General features: G+C 35.7%; 1 protein-coding gene across 1 annotated transcript in view; it reads left to right on the plus strand.

Moving 5' to 3' along the window:
* Positions 1 to 17,833, plus strand: part of LOC105443151 (ceramide glucosyltransferase-B-like) — a 43,062-nt gene that overhangs the window by 4,948 nt on the left and 20,281 nt on the right. The window contains exon 2 of the mRNA XM_030980054.1: positions 6,727 to 6,865. Coding sequence (XP_030835914.1) covers positions 6,727 to 6,865 — 139 coding nt within the window. The remainder of the gene's footprint in view (positions 1 to 6,726; positions 6,866 to 17,833) is intronic.

Raw genomic sequence — 17,833 nt, forward strand, 5'->3', positions numbered from 1 at the left:
CTACTTCTACTACTCCTACTTCTAGTCCCCTACATGTACTACTTCTACTACTACTACTACTACTACTACTACTACTACTACTACTTTACTACTACTACTACTACTACTACTACTACTACTACTTCTACTACTACTACTACTACTACTACTACTACTTCTACTACTACTACTACTACTACTACTACTACCACTTGTACTTCTATGGTGCTTCTAATACTTTTAGGGTACATGTCTAATTGTCTACTATGTACATGTACATGTACAATATATATCACTAGCAGGACCCGTGGAAAATCCACGGGATTCTAGGGGAGGGGGCCAAATAGATAGATAGAGGCCTATGTGCTATCCAAAAAAATTTTAGATTATCTTTATATAGAGAATTTTTATAATATATGCTGTTTGACCATGAATGGCGCATCGTAAAACAAACTATGTCAGATAGGATCTCGATAATTACTATTTATTTGCATTATTATTGTTGTGATTTCAATGTAGTTTCATGAAAAGACTACATATGCAGAGGCTTGGATTATGATTATGTTGGCATTGTTCACAAAATGTGTATAATTATTTTCAAAGTAAAGATTTTACGCGAAAAATCGGACGGTTTGTGCACAAATTGACTCGACTGTGTGTGGGACTGTGAGCGTAGAATCCAGTGAAAGATTTTTTTTTCGGGGACTCGATCTATATCAAATTTTGGGAAAATTTTTGGGGGCTACTTTTTCTTGGGCTAATTTTTCATTAATTCATTTAAAGATGCAGTTTGTTTAGTTTAGTAGCGTAGTGTTACGTAAAAAAAGGCGTACTTTCTGCGTCAAGTTTCTACGCCGAAAGTACGTGAATTTTGTTAAACATATTAAATTGTTTGCGTCTATCTTGCGTACTTTTTTGCGTCCCTCAGGGTATACATGTAGGCCAGCGTACTCTCAGCTCAGCGTAGTTGGTACGCAACTCTACTATGGACCCCACGCCAATTAGTGATCGACCTGCCAGTGTCACAAATAAGGCATTAAAAATATGCTCATCTGACCGTAATTAAATGCCTAAAACCCCCGAGCTTTCGGGGGTTCAGCCCTTTGTACCCGTGGACACCACGCCTGCACTCAAATCGCTTTGAGTTACCTGACCCCCCCCCCCCCCCATATTTTTAAAATTGATTTGATGCAAGAACTGTATCATACTAAAAGTATTATCATGTTTTTAAACGACCATGACGACCGTCTGATTTTCTTGTGAAAACTTTAATTTGAAAAATGATTATCGAAATTCAGTATACAACTATACATGGCTAGAATAATCACAATCCAAGCCCAGGTTTCATACATCTATTCACGAAACTATAATGAAATCGGGGCAATAATAGCAATTTCAAAGTGTTGTTTAGACTCTCCTCACACCACGGACAGACCTGGCTACTCCGGTCACCGCTACTCCACGCTCACACACTCAGCTCCGACAGCACCCCCGACAGCAGCGCTCAGCTGCCGTGGCAATACACTGTGGGCTCAAGGCAGTTTGCAACTGAACTGTCACGTGAAGACGTACTATCACAGATCTATTTGCGCTATTCTTGTTGTGATTTCGATGTAGTTTTCATGAAAAGACCAATAAAACAGAAGCTTGGACTATGATTATGTTGGCATAGATCACAGAATTTGTATAATTATTTTCAGAGTAAAGATTTTACGTGAAAATAGGTCCATGGTTTGCGCCAGTTGTCGCAATCGCCTCGACTCGAATCGACTGTGGTGTGTGCATGTGTGTGACCTGAGAGCGTGTAATACACGTACACTGTGGGCGCCTGGCCTACAAAGCATATCCTATAGAAAGACCCATAACACGGGTAAGCTCAACCCGTTGAGCGTACATATTGGCTACATCCCATCACCCGAGTGAGTCGTCTGTTGATGTGTATTTCTCTTACATGCTGCAAAGCGAATCCTATAGCAAGAGGCCTAATTCGGGATATGCCGCAGCCTTTACAATGAGACTTGCTACACCCGTTGACGCGAGTGGATTTTCGTCCATCGTGTGTCTCTTCGTCTCTCTTTGATAATTAGACAGAGGGCGGGTGCACGCCTTGCCGACTCGCTCTCGCGGGTTCGTCGCCTCCTCGCAATCCGCGACGCCCGCCGTGCTCTCGTCCGCCCGTCCTCCCCGGCCGCCCCGAAACCGCGTTTAACGGCATGGACGTCGATCGCGGGGTCGACGTGGCACGCGGGTTACGGGAGACAGGCCTCGTGGAATTGTGCCGCCCTCCCCGCGCCACGGCGGAGGCGGGCGGGGTCGCGGAAAGACGTTTTTGAGGAACCGTTTTGGCCCGTGTTGGACCCCCCGCGGCGATTTTGCGTATTAGTAATATAGATTGCCAGAGCATCACTATGCACTTTTGAAAGGGACCTTCATCAACCCTTCCAAACAACTCATCTCAATGCAAATTATATTAGCCTGAGAAACCACAATATCAACACAAAAGCTTCTCTACAAACAAGGCATAGCAGGCTAATTCACAGTCATGATACTACATGTACAGTATGTACACCTACAATAAGGTCTACCAACAACAGTGGTATGTGGGTGTATTGGACTATTGGTTTATGCAAATTTCAAGAAGAGTTGGATAACATGTATGGTTAAATGGTCATCGGATGAATAGAAATACCGTAATGAAAAAAAGGGAAAAAAGAAGAAGTTGTTTTTAATTATTTGATTTTATTTCAGTAATGAAGGAGAGTTTAATAATTTCATATGCCATCTAATACACTTGTAGAAAGAAAAGGAAAAGGGCCTGCAATATTCCTATGGATGAAAAAATGATGTCAAAACATTTTTCAATTTTTTGCTCTCTTTTACATGTACTGTAGTACTGTATGAATTATTTACCTATCCACCCCAATAAATTAATGTACAAATATTGTCCTGATTTCAATAACATTTATTAAAGTATTTTGCATTAATATTTAATTAAAAGTCTACATGTACATGTACTTCATAAATTTGTAATAGCATGATAATTTTATGATTTAAGCAAAGTGCTTGATTTTGATGGGTTGGATGATTTGGATTCAAAATTCATTTAAAGACCAGTACATACATGTATATGTCACACAAAAGTGAATTTATATTTACTTTATTAAAGTATAGCCCCAGTTATACAAAAGAAACAGCGATCTATACAGTAATAATACAGATGATAAAGGATACTGCAAGGTATGTGTTTAGCAAAATATAATACCGGTATCCAAAATTTAGCTTTGCTTGAAGGGTAAATGTTATTACATCCGATGTCATCCAAACAGCGATTTCAAGTCTGAAACGAGTTTGCTGGCATTATGGTTATCCTGAAGAAGATTCTAGAAGGGTTTGCGGGGCAAGGTCCATAGATCTACTGTAGATCTATCCAAATTATTAATATCCCAGGTGATCAAGATAATGAATTATAAATCCAGAATCTAATAGACTTGATGCATGGCTAATGATGGTTTAAAAGTGAACTCTGATTTGATTTTCAAAACTCCCAGCTATACAGTACATTATAGAAACCTCCAGAAGTACCTTTTTTCGGCTGACTATTTTTAATTTTGTATCCCACTAGACAAAGCGATATAATAGCCCTACACATTTATACCGGTACCGGTTAGCAATTAATATTATTTTCAAATTGCTGCATTGCAATGTTGTTTTCATATGGTATGCAGAATGCATGTCTATAATGTAACCTACAATTCTGTACATGTTATTAGCTCTGTTGTACAAAAACAACACAATTAATCTTAAGTTGTAATAAAGCTTAAAGCCCATGCTCAGGTTTAGTAAACCTTTCATTGTTTCAGATTTCTTAGATTTTTTTGAAAAATAGCAAATTAAGATCAACTGTATCTGTGACTTTTACACCTAGACTGGATTTTTTTTCATAAAATGAAAATATTCTATGAAAGAGAGCCATGCAGTCAGCAAGTCTCCAACAACACAACAACTCCTGGGGACTGTGTGTCACATTTCTGCGACTTTGGTGCTTTCTGCAAAACAGAGCTCATTGCATTTTTTGAAATATATTATTATGAGCCCTAATTTGAACTTTTGAACGTCGTCGATTCTCTTGAGGCTTTGACATTCCTCTAACCTTTGTAACTTGATTGTTGAACGTAAAAAAAAAAAATCCAACTTGCTTTTGGAAATGATTTAGAGCACTGAAGCCATGCCGAAAATTCTGTTTTGCTCCCTGGGGCTCTCTAAATTTATTTGTGGAGTTGTACTATTTTTTCGAGAGCTCTTACTTTGAGCTTACTTTGTTATATTTGTTTAAAGTGTGAAAGATAAAAAATTGTTCTTTGCTCCTGTAGCCTACATAATGTACATGTACATACACATTCATGTATGTACTGTACGTACAGTTGTTGATAGCAGTTCACGAGACACTGTGACTGGTTGCACCACGCGTGCTTCAGCTCCAAAGCACTATATTTGATATTCTACACTGACCAAATCCTTAACTTTAGCCCAAAAGTTTCTAAAACCTAATTCAGTAGACCGATTTTGAATAAATTTTAGGCATACTTTTTAAACAAATGCTGTTCTTGACAACCTGAACGCTTGCCCAAGGCTTACCCGACATAACAACAAGTAATGTATTCAGACTGGATTCCAAGTATTGTAGTTCATTACCTCGACACTAGGTCCCCAGGAAAGAAACATCCATAGCTTTAAAGTAAACGGGTCTATTGCGACCCTAATGATGTAATGTAATCAGGGAGATGTCACTGACATCTCCTTGATGTAATGAAGCCAAGTGAAATTTTTGCTAGAGCATACTGTATGTTGGATCCCACAGTACACCATACTGTACACATATTTGTACATTTTATGACCAAATCAAAATATGGACTTACTTTTACATGTACAGTGTACATGTCAATTGTCAAGTTTGCAGTACCGGTATGTGTGCTGTATTTTCCATATTTGCCATATGGACAGATTTATTTATCAATTTTCAGTTTGCAGGCCTGCTATTTACGTGAGGTACAGGTACATGTACATGTAGATGATACGATAGCCTATATGTTTACGTGCAAGATGACTTGATATTGATACCACTGCAATACATGAAAATTCTAGGCCTCTCAAGCTTCCATTTCTATTAGGGCAACTCCACAATGGCAGTAACAGCTAGAATCACCTTTGCTTGGTCTGCATTGCGATATACAATGTACATGTACCGATACATGTTATATTCATTGTGTCAGTGTTAGAAAGTGACATTAGTATAGTAGGCCTACTGTGTTTTTTTCTTCACATGAAAGGCTTTTAGAGTTGAAAAGAAAATTGGTAACTGAATTAATCAATTGAGCACATTTGTTTTGTTTCACCACAAAAATGATTTAAAAAAACACACACATGTACAGTGTATACAAACAATGACAGACAGATAATCTAAGTTTTAAACACTTCAGTTAAAATTAATTGAAGGAATGTGTTGTGCCTATTGGTGGTAGAGACATTTGTTGCATGAAAATTAAGATTTATTGACTGAGTGAACTTTAAATGTGGCTTTATACCCAGTGGTAAGGGTAATTACTCCACGTACATGTAGATATACATGTACATGTACATGAGTACTTTTATTTTTATCAAAAATAAACTTGGGTTGTGGTAAGTATAGAAAAATAAATTCTTATAGAATCCATTGAATCCATTTCACTGGTTTGAACAACCAATCTACTGCAGGATAAACAATCCAGAATAAATCATAACATAGGGTAGTTTCATTTGACTTACTGGACATATCTGGGCTATTCTTGGGCTTATATATATATATATATATATATATATATATATACATGTATGTACAATAATATATTAAAATGAAATGGGTTTAGAAATTGTGGGATGTCATTGCACAATGTGTGTAGGAGTTCAAACCTCAAAGGAAAGAGCATCTATAAATGTGTAGGTGTACAGCTGTAAACAGGATGTTTGTATCTAGATCAATTCCCCCCCCCCTCTTTTCTTCTCCCACATTCCAGCGTGGTGTAAGTTATCAGCCAACTAAACTACAGTGTACCCATGAATGTAATGACACACCCAAACAAGAGACTCACCTCTCAAGTGTGTTTTTTTTTTTTATAAACTCCGCTGAAACTCTGTGGGTTTTTGCATTATGAATTTTCGCTCTTAAAACACCAGTGATTTGTACAGATTTTGGGTTGTTATGACAACATGTACAGTACATATTATGTATATGACTATCCTTACTTCTGCACTATAAGGCCATTAAAAAAATAAACATGTTTAGCATCCCCGCCCGCTTCCTTTGTGGGGGCTGCCTCCTAATTTTTTTGATTTTTTTTTTTTTAAAGAAAAAAAAACATGAAAAACACTGCCTAAAATGGATCTATTTCTAATTTTTTTCTTTTTATAATGTCGGCGGCCAACTTGAAAAATAGCCTGACTGTCAGGGGAAATGTACCGAGCAGCCATTTTGAGCGACCATTTTGAAAAAAAGAAAAAAAAGGGCCTCCTCCTTCCTATTTAAAAAAAAAGCAGGACGCTAAACATGTTTTTTTTTTTAATTTAGCCTAATGGAGGAGCAGTGACAAGTTGCACATGTGCATTCACAAAAACCCAGCATCAGAACACATGTACATGTACACTGTATATCAAACTTTCGAGGTAATGTACATTTTTCATGGCCTAACCGCTATTATACTTCTCATTTTACAGGAAACTATGTATGTACAGAAAACCAACGAATGTTCTCCGAGATGAGATGCCTGGTGTATCTATTCTGAAGCCTCTGTGTGGTGTTGATTCCAACCTCCAACCCAATCTGGAATCCTATTTCCAACTCAGCTATCCACGGGTAAGGCTTCTCATTTTTTAATGTTACAGTTGTTACATTTTATATTCTGGTATATTCTCATCTTTCATTACTCAGTTAATGACTCACAGATTACATCAATAACAAACTTTATGGGAAAGCCTGCCAGAACGACCTAGAATAGCATATACAACATTTTCCTGCTATACGTTGTACCGCAGGAAAATACAATTATTTACATGTACATGACACTAAAAACTTTACCCTAATTACCATTATATCCCACATACTAAGATTGGTCTTAAGAGGTCACATGATCAACGATAGATAAGTACTATCTTGCTGCGATAGGACTTTTGTACCGTAATTTTTTTGCTGCTGTCCCACTTGCCCATTGAATAAGCATAGCAAAGTAGGTTACGCGAAATGTCAATGTCAAATGAGCGCGCATCGACTGTACATGTACGTGTATTACATGTATGCATGTTGTGCTTTGTAAAATCTACATGTAGCTGAAGCTAAACTGTCTGCAGAATCAGTTGTTTTACTTTACTGGGTATGTAAAATGTACTTTAAATAGACCTTATTGCCGATGTGGGATATAAAATAAATATTAACCTCCTTTACTCGGGCAATGGATACAAACTATCATCGCCTCCGGTAATTGTAATGTTCATACTGTACATTAAAAGGTAATGGATAAGGCTACTAAAGAGTTTTTGATAGTAGTCCTTGGCCAGTCCTTTGTAGATTAATGGTTTACTATGGGTGCGTTTAATCGACACTTTTTCACCCTAGAATCACGGTTTCTAAAGACGTTTAGTTTAAAACGCAATGCGTTCAAGCGATTTTTTCGTCGGGCGTAAAAATAAACGTGTTTGAAAACACAAACATGAAACGCTGAAAAAGATGCGTTTTGTATCATGATTCTGCAGAATGACGGTCGCTAAAATTCGATTGAACGGACGGAGTTCTCAATCATGAGTGTATGACGGAGCCTGTTCCAGTTTGGGCAAAAACCGCGCGCCTGCTTCTATCTTTTTCTCTTTCTGTCTTTCCTTATGTTATTTTTTGTTTCTTCCTTGTATCACATTCTCTTTTTGTCTTTCATTATGTTATTCTTTGTTTCTTCCTTTTATTCTTATGTTATTCTTTGTTTTTTCCTTCTATCACCTACTCTTATGTTATTCTTTGTTTTTATAATTCTATCACTTTCTCTTTTGTAATTCTTTGTTTCTTCCTTCTATTATTATGTTAATCTTTGTTTTTTTCCTTCTATCAGCTTTTTGTAATGTAATTCTTTGTTTTAAGCATTGTATCACTTTCTCTTTCTGTCTTTCCTTATATTATTGTTTGTTTCTTCCTGCTATCGCCTTATCTTATGTTATTCTTTGTTTTAATCATTCTATCACGATCTCTTTCTGTCTTTCCTTATGTTATTCTTTGTTTCTTCCTTGTATCACATTCTCTTTTTGTCTTTCATTATGTTATTCTTTGTTTTTTCCTTCTATCACCTTCTCTTATGTTATTCTTTGTTTTTATAATTATATCACTTCCTCTTTTGTTATTCTTTGTTTCTTTCTTCTATTCTTATGTTAATCTTTGTTTTTTTCCTTCTATCAGCTTTTTTTAAATGATATTCTTTGTTTTAAGCATTTTATCACTTTCTCTTTCTGTCTTTCCTTATATTATTTTTTGTTTCTTCCTGCTATCGCCTTATCTTATGTTATTCTTTGTTTTAATCATTCTATCACGATCTCTTTCTGTCTTTCCTTATGTTATTCTTTGTTTTCTTCCTTCTGTCACCTTCTCTTATGTTATTCTTTGTTTTAATCATTCTATCACGATCTCTTTCTGTCTTTCCTTATGTTATTTTTTGTTTCTTCCTTCCATCACCTTCTCATTCTTTGTTTTATTATTGCGATCTATGCTCAAAACAGCAGTCGACAGTCGGCCGTAAACAATTCCAAAAAGCGCGCGCCGAAGTTGACCTATACTTCCTGGGTCAAACTGCGAGTGTGAGTCGCAGTGGCTGGGCTCGAAATGAGCTAGAATCAGCGTTGATGAAAAATCGCTTGAACGCTAACCGCAGTGACCTTGTTTTTTGTAACGACGTTTTGATTTGTGATTCATGTTTGTGATTCTAGCTTCGAAAATTTGATTGAACGCACCCTATAAATCATATACGCTATTTATACAGGGAAAGTGAAAGCTGAACAAAAACAATTGTCTACTGCACTTAACTATCTATAATCATATTAAATTAACCACACATGAGAAGCAATGAAAGTGGATCTTGTACTTAAAGACAAGTGGCCTATTTAAAGGCATCATTTATCAATTAAATCTGAGATGCTTGTGAGTACTTGTTATCAGTGTCTGTGATATGGTGTAATATTGAAGCCCTACAAATATCGCGCTTCAAAATGATCATGAAGTGCCTCAAAAAAGTAAAAATCTTTGAGTGACCGGTTTTACCATACTCATTTTCATCACTAGACTAGTGTTATTAAAACCGTTAGGATAACAAATTTTGAAATTTTGATTTCCAATCATAAATATCTTGATAATCAAACAGGCAATCGGCTTGTAAAAGTCTTTGGATTCCTGACTGACCTAACAGGTTTATAAATTGCAGCATGAGCTAACTCCAAGATTTTGTTTCAGAATCTGAGGCAATGTTACCTAGTCACTTTAAAGACAAGTGGCCATCCAGATTGGTGCTACTACAGTTTTACTTTCAATTTTTAATTTGGTTGATTCCGTGACAGAAGTGATATTAGATTTGCGCTTGCAGCACTCGCTCTGGGCTTTAATCCATCAAAGATATAGGGTTAAAAGCCTTGTTCAAATGTTCTACGGTAAACTACTGTATATTCATCCAAGTTTTTTATCTAGATGTAAAGTGTATTACGCCTCACCTTTTTGTACCTTATAACACAGAGCGAAGTGTAGGACCTTTGTTGCGCACATTTGCCATTTATTGATCCATTAATTTTTGTAATATTTTTTTAGGCGGCTTCATATCATAACTAGCTTTTAAAGGGATTGGGTATCTTTGCCTCAGATTCTAAACAAAATCCTGGATGTAGCTCATGCTGCAATCATAATTATAAACCTTTGAGTCAGTCAGGCATCCCAAGACTCTACAAACCGATCGCCTGTCTGATTATCAAGATATTCAGGTGGGCTGTATAACGTACAGACCACCTTATAATTTCGTTAGAATTGCCTTTATTATATATTTTTCTTATTTCTAACCACTTTTTTGTGAACAAGATAACTTGGAAATGGCTCAATCAAATGCCTAGAAATTTGGCACACATATGTATAGACATATGTACAAACACAATAACGTTTTCAACATTGACCTTCACTGATGACGTCATCTAGGCGCCATTTTGTAAAATTTTACGAAAATCAACTCATGATCATATCTTCATAACCAAAAGGTATTTCTCGTTCATATTTATCATGATCAAGGTCAATATCCGTCCGGTCAATGAAAGGTCAAATAACGCGCGCGTGCGCGTACGTCCGCGCGTCAATGCGCGCGCAAAATTTTGAAATGCTCAAAATCGTCTGAAAATCATTTTGCATACGTTTTAGCCCATTCTAAGCATTTTATAAAAAATCGCGCGTACGAGCATGCGCGCGCGTTTTCGCGCGTAAAACTTTTGCACAACATTGAATTGCCTTTTTTTTTTCTTTCATAATATACCACATATATTTACAAACATATTGATACCATGTTTGTCTCTTTATGACTATTAATAACGGAATGATCGACCGTTTAACATAAATCTCCATGCGCGCGAGCTCTTGTAATACATAGCATATATGGGCAAAAACACGCCTATACAAAATCCATTGTAGCTCTTTAGGATGCAAGGTGACCCCAATTTGTTTTCATATTTTAAAAGAGTATGATTCGGAAATATTGTTTCATGTCTCATTTGACCCTCAATTAACTCATGACGTCATCATAATGGCCTCCGAACTCAAAATTCCAATTTGCATATTATGACGTCAGCATATTTATGGAAAATTGATTGTATCTCTGTAAATATTGATCAATTTTCTTCCAAATTTTAATATGTTCTAGCTGAGACAAATTTCTACAAATGCAGTCAGTACTATTCTTCATTTTGACAAAGGTATCATGGCGTATTTTTGCGATTAAAGGAGGCATGTCAATTTTTCACATTTTGCGTGTATTCTCTATGGGACATGACTTTTTCTCAAAACTCGATTCTACATTCCCGTCTTTCGCGGGCAACATCTACGTCATTTTAGCTTCATTTACGCTGAACTTCGAGTATGATGTAGCTGAGACAAAAAGCTTTCTCAAATGTGCCCTTCATTTTGTCTAAAATGTTAGCTGGACCAGCCCACCTATACTTGTACCAAACAAGTATTTTACAAATCTAGTTAAATATTTTTCTTATTTCTAACCACTTTTTTGTGAACAAAATAACACAAAAATGGCTCAATCAAATGCCTTGAAATTTGGCACACATATGTATAGGCATATGTACGAAGCACAATAACGTTTTCAACATTGACCTTCACTGATGACGTCATCTAGGCGCCATTTTGTAAAATTTTACGAAAATCAACTCATGATCATATCTTCATAACCAAAAGCTATTTCTCATTCATATTTATCATGATCAAGGTCAATATCCGTTTGGTCAATTTCAGGTCAAATAACGCGCGCGTGCGCGTACGTCCGCGCGTCAATGCGCGCGCAAAATTTAAAAATGCTCAAAATCGTCTCAAAATCATTTTGCATACGTTTTAGGCCATTCTAAGCATTTTATAAAAAATCGCGCACATGCGCATGCGCGCGCGTTTTCGCGCGTAAAACTATTACACAACATAGAATCGCCATTTTTTTTTCTTTCATAATATTTCACATATTTTTACAAACAAATTGATACCATGTTTGTCTCTTTATGACTATTAATAACGGAATGATCGACCGTTTAACATAAATTTCCGTGCGCGCGAGCTCTTGTAATACATAGCATATATGGGCAAAAACATGCCCATACAAAATCCATTGTAGCTCTTTAGGATGCAAGGTGACCCCAATTTGTTTTCATATTTTAAAAGAGTATGATTCGGAGATATTGTTTCATGTCTCATTTGACCCTCAATTAACTCATGACGTCATCATAATGGCCTCCGAACTCAAAATTCCAATTTGCATATTATGACGTCAGCATATTTATGGAAAATTGATTGTATCTCTGTAAATGTTGATTGATTTTCTTCCAAATTTTAGTATGTTCTAGCTGAGACAATTTTCAACAAATAATAAAGTCACGATTTTTCATTTTGACAAAGGCATCATGGCGTATATTTGCGATTAAAGGTGGCATGTCAATTTTTCACATTTTGCCTGTATTCTCTACGGGACATTACTCTTTCTCAAAACTGGGTTCTACATTTCCGTCTTTCGCGAGCAATATCTCCGTCGTTTTAGATTCTTTTACGCTGAACTTCGAGTATGTTGTAGCTGAGACAATAAGTTATCTTAAATGTGCCTTTGATTTTGTCTCAATTTTAGTTGGACCAGCCCACCTATACTTGTTCGAAACAAGTATTACAAATCTAGTTAAATATTTTTCTTATTTCTAACCACTTTTTTGTGAACAAAATAACACGAAAATGGCTCAATCAAATGCCTTGAAATTTGGCACACATATGTATAGGCATATGTACGAAGCACAATAAGGTTTTCAACATTGACCTTCACTGATGACGTCATCTAGGCGCCATTTTGTAAAATTTTACGAAAATCAACTAATGACCATATCTTCATAACCAAAGGTTATTTCATATTCATATTTATCATGATTAAGGTCAATATCCGTCCGGTCAATTGCAGGTCAAAAAACGCGCGCGTGCGCGTACCTCCGCGCGTCAATACGCGCGCAAAATATTAAAATGCTCAAAATCGTCTCAAAATCATTTTGCATACGTTTTAGGCCATTCTAAGCATTTTATAAAAAATCGCGCACACGCGCATGCGCGCGCGTTTTCGCGCGTAAAACTATTACACAACATAGAATCGCAATTTTTTTCTTTCATAATATTCCACATATTTTTACAAACAATTTAATACCATGTTTGTCTCTTTATGACTATTAATAACGGAATGATTGACCTTTTAACATAAATTTCTGTGCGTGCGAGCTCTTGTATTACATAGAATATATGGACAAAAACATGCCTACACAAAATCCATTGTAGCTCTTTAGGATGCAAAGTCACCCTAATTCTTTTTTCAAATTGTGATAGAATATAAATTGGAGATATGATTTCATGTCTTATTTTACCCTCAATTAACTCATGACGTCATCATAATGGCCTCCGAACTCAAAATTTCAATTTGCATATTATGTTGTCATCGTATTTTTGGAAAATTGATAGTATCTCTCTTAATATTGATCAATTTTCTTCCAAAATTGTATATGTTTTAGCTGAGACAATGTTCTACAAATGCACTGTTCACAATTTTTAATTTTGACAAAAGCATCATGGCGTAATTTTGCGATTAAAGGAGGAATGTCAATTTTTCACATTTTGCGTGTATTCTCTATGGGACATGAGTTTTTCTCAGAACTGGATTCTACATTTCCGTCTTTTGCGAGCAATATCTCCGTCGTTTTAGCTTCGTTTACGCTGAAATTTGAGTATGTTGTAGCTGAGACAATTAGCTATCTCAAATGTGCCATTCATTTTGGCTAAAGTTTTAGTTGGACCAGCCCACCTATACTTGTTCCAAACAAGTATTACAAATCTAGTTATGATTGGAATTAGAAATGTCAAAGACTGTTTGCTAAATGGTTTTGAACAGTCCATTGGGGAAAATGAGTGTGGTAAAAACTGATAACACATACATGTAGGGCCATGCATCTCAAATTTGTAAAACTGGAAACATTGTTAAAGGGAAAGTCCACCCCCAAAATAAGTTTGTTTCGATAGAGGCAGAATAATAAGAAAATCAGGTGAGTGAAAGTTTGAGCAAATTCTGAATGAAAATAAGAAAGTTATGAATTATTGAAGTTGTGATCAATCAAATACAAATTGGCAACTCTGTGACTTATTATACGAGCTCTCCTTCATTTGCTTTGTGCATAATATTCCATAAAATCATGTTTTCTTCGTTATTGATGACGGAATATATATTTGTTCCTTGCAGGGGGAGTATAGAAACATATTTGCAATTATTATATTTAGGGTGCATTTAGTTGAAATTTAGTTGAAATTTTTCTTGAGGGAAAATGAAAATTTTAGATTTTTTTAGTACTGAGCAAATGGAAGTTGAGCTCGCATGATACGTCATAGAGTTGCCAATTTGTGTTTGATTGATCACAACTTCAAAAATCCTAACTTCCTTATTTTTAATCGGAATTTGCTCAAACTTTCACTGACTTGTTTCTCTCATTTTTCTACTCCTATTAAAACTAACTTAATTTCAGGGTGGACTTCCCCTTTAAGCAATGCCTTTAAGGTTGCAGTTGGTGATAGGTTAGGTTTAATGTTAAGGTTAGGGTTTTGGTGTAGTGTTAATGTATGTCCAGGGTTGAAGCTAAACATGCACATGTACATACATGTAGGAAATGACCACGGATCAGACGGTTGCCGGAGCATGCTGATATCATACAAGTTACCTTTACAATCTGATTCCCATCATTACCAAAAATGATTTACTTAATGCTCTCTCCAAATCCCTCTAGTTTAAGTGGGATTGAATGTGGCTAGCATGGGGTAATCGAGAGTCACAGCCGATGGATGGGCAGCCATTGACTCGTAAAGTCTTTTTTATGATGGATGTGGGTTGTTTACGTGGGTTGTTTACGCTGAATATAAATCCTGGGCAGCTAATGGGCAGCTCTTGATGATGATCTGTTGTCATTAGCTTCATTCACACTGCAACAAAAAGGTATTTCTCAGTTTTTGTCACAATCCGGTGTTTCGGCCGTAGTTGCAAATGCGACAGAAAAAATAAAAATTGAAAGACCCACAACTGGAGTGTGGTTTTTTTAACCATTGTTTTTTCAGTGTAAAAGCAAATTTGATGAGATACAGGTTATTCATCCCGTGACTCTCCTTGCGCATGTGCACTACTCGCCAAAAAAAAACATGGTATGACTATGAGCAGTTTTTTCAATTTTCATGGGTTTTTCAAAATGGTCTCCTGAAAGTGTAAATGGACCTAGATGTCTCTGTTTTATTAAGGCATTGATCTAGCGTTAATCTTTAACTATCCCTGTCCCATCATTACAAAAGCCTTTAATGTAGGCCTTGGGTAGTAAATCACAATTTAGCTTTTAACTCCATGTCTTATTGAGGTGAAAAGAAGGCCATTGAATTCAGGAAACGCCTATTCAACATGAAAGCCATACATGACATTTTGTACACAAATTTGTGCAATTATGCTAGTGAAGAGCAAATTTGGCATCATTGTTTAGTAAAATAACCCTGCAATTCTGCTAGATATACGGAGGAAACATGCATTTAGAACATTAAAAACAAACTCATGATGATATCATGATAATTATACAGAATTTTGTTACTCCCTTCTACATGAAAGATGTTTACAAAACATATTAGGAATACAATGAAAATTCAAACTTACAAAATCGGCATTCAAGATTCAACGATAGTATTTTTACCTGAAGCTTTACAGTAATCTCTTTAGGCAGTTTAAGTTTTAGATTGAAGCATATAACTACTTTTTAGATTTGTACTAATATGTTGAACATAATATACATGATGCTAAAAACTAAGCATATACATGTAACCTGTGATGAATTTGTCCATCATGCTGTTAGTACATTATAAGACATAAAAGTACAGTTTTATCTTCATGAGCTATCTTCTCTGTTATACTTTACATGTATAAATATTTACAGTTTATTGCTACAATGCAGATAAGCTTTATTTTCTTTGCTATTTTTATTTTATACTGAAGTAATATAAACATTTCATTAGACTTCGATCCAAATACACAAGATCTTCAGGGAAATAATATCATGTATTAAAACACTTGTAACAAGATATCAAGTCTAGTCAGAGTCTTGTTTCATATCTAACAATTGTTTGGAATTCCCTTCACTTTATATCAAACAGGATTTTCCTGTTTGAAACTGCATTTCCCTTTACTTGTGTCAATATTTTAATTAGTTTTCAGTAATTACATATGAAGATGCATGCAGGATCCAGGAATTTCTTTTTTCATTAAAAAAAAGGAAGAAAGTCAATATTAAATTATTAATAAGTTATTTTCTTGAAGCATTATCCACTAAGCCTTGTTCAGTCATGTTACACTAGGCCACCCCCTCAAACTATTCACTGCTGGAAAAATAATAATCACACCAAACATAGTGCGCAGCACAATAAATTAGGTGCACTGCAGTATGAATGCATGTTATTCTAATTGTTGAATCACAAGACACTTACATTACATAATGTAGTTCACATAAGAATAAGATCCTACACATGTACTTGTATGTTTGCATTTTGAAACGTATTCTTTTACATGTAAAAGGGTTTTATTTTGCAGCAATGGTTTTCTTTCAGTTAATACTTTGACTGTGCCATGCTTGAATGGTTGGTTGTACAGTGTTACACTGTACAGTATGATGTTTTGCCAAAGGTTCCTTAAAAATAATTAATCTGAAATGTTCATTATTCAAAAGGATCAAAATTGTAAAGGTTTCTAATTCCTGAAAATTCCGGAAATGACACAGGGTTACTAATTCCAGAAGTTAAAATAGGGTTCACAATTTTCTACGTTCACAAGTTTGGAAAGTAAAACGGAACCCTACACCAGAGCTGCCAACCATTCCGTTGTTCCGCTGGAATTACTCTGTTTCTTCCTTCAAATTACGGTAGTACGGTTTTTGTCTCGCCTGCGTAGCAAAAAGCGAGACATAGGCGCCGCTTTTCCGGTGACGGCGGCGGCGGCGACGGCGGCGGCGGCGTCAACATCAAAAACTTAACCTAAGGTTAAGTTTTTGAAATTTTGATATAATTTTAAAAGTATAAATTCTTAGTCAATGAAACTTTGACTATAAGGTAATCAAGTATCCCCAATCATGTGAGTAGAATTTCAGATCACAAAGTCAAGGTCAAAGGTCATTTCAGGTCAACAGACTTGGACTACATGTATGTTGTAGCATCATCATCGAAAACTTAACCTAAGGTTAAGTTTTTGAATTTTTGATATAATTTTGAAAGTATAAGTTCTTAGTCAATGAAACTTTGACTATAGGGTTATCAAGTCGCCCCAATTATGTGAGTAGAATTTCAGGTCACTAAGTTAAGGTCAAAGGTCATTTAAGGTCAACAAACTTAGACTTTGTTGTGGCATCAACATCAAGATTTTCAAAATGCTTCTTCTTCGTTATTTTTCAACCAATTTTGATTCTGATTGTTTCATATGACAGAGCTAAGAAAGGGATTTATAATTTCTACACAGAATCGTGAAATTCATTATCTATGCTAATTTATGCAAATTTATTCGAAATCACAAAAAAGTCTTCTTCTCCTTCATTTCTCGACCGATTTTGATTTGGTTTGCTTTATATCGTACAGCTAACTTTGGTACACTAAACTTCTACACAGAATTTTGAAATTGTTATCCATTAATTAATTATGGTAATTTATGCAAATTTATTCCAAAAATAACTAAAATTGCTTCTTTTCCCTCATTTCTTGACCGATTTTGATTTGGTTTGCCTTATCTGGTAGAGCTAAATTTGGCACACTAAACTTCTACACAGATTTGTGAGATTTTGCTCCATTGATTATTTATGGTACTTCATGCAAATGAAATGGAATTACTTCCCTTCCAGGGCATCAAATTTTTTAATTTTTTGACCAGTTCAAAAGTGTACTACATAAAATTTACGATATTTGTTGTTGCGAGATGCGGATGAGTGCTACGTCATTGACGTTCTGGTTTATCATATTGAATTGCGTTATGCAGGC

This window comes from Strongylocentrotus purpuratus, unplaced genomic scaffold (genome assembly GCF_000002235.5).
Source record: "Strongylocentrotus purpuratus isolate Spur 01 unplaced genomic scaffold, Spur_5.0 spur5_contig_817, whole genome shotgun sequence".
Lineage (NCBI taxonomy): Eukaryota > Metazoa > Echinodermata > Echinoidea > Camarodonta > Strongylocentrotidae > Strongylocentrotus > Strongylocentrotus purpuratus.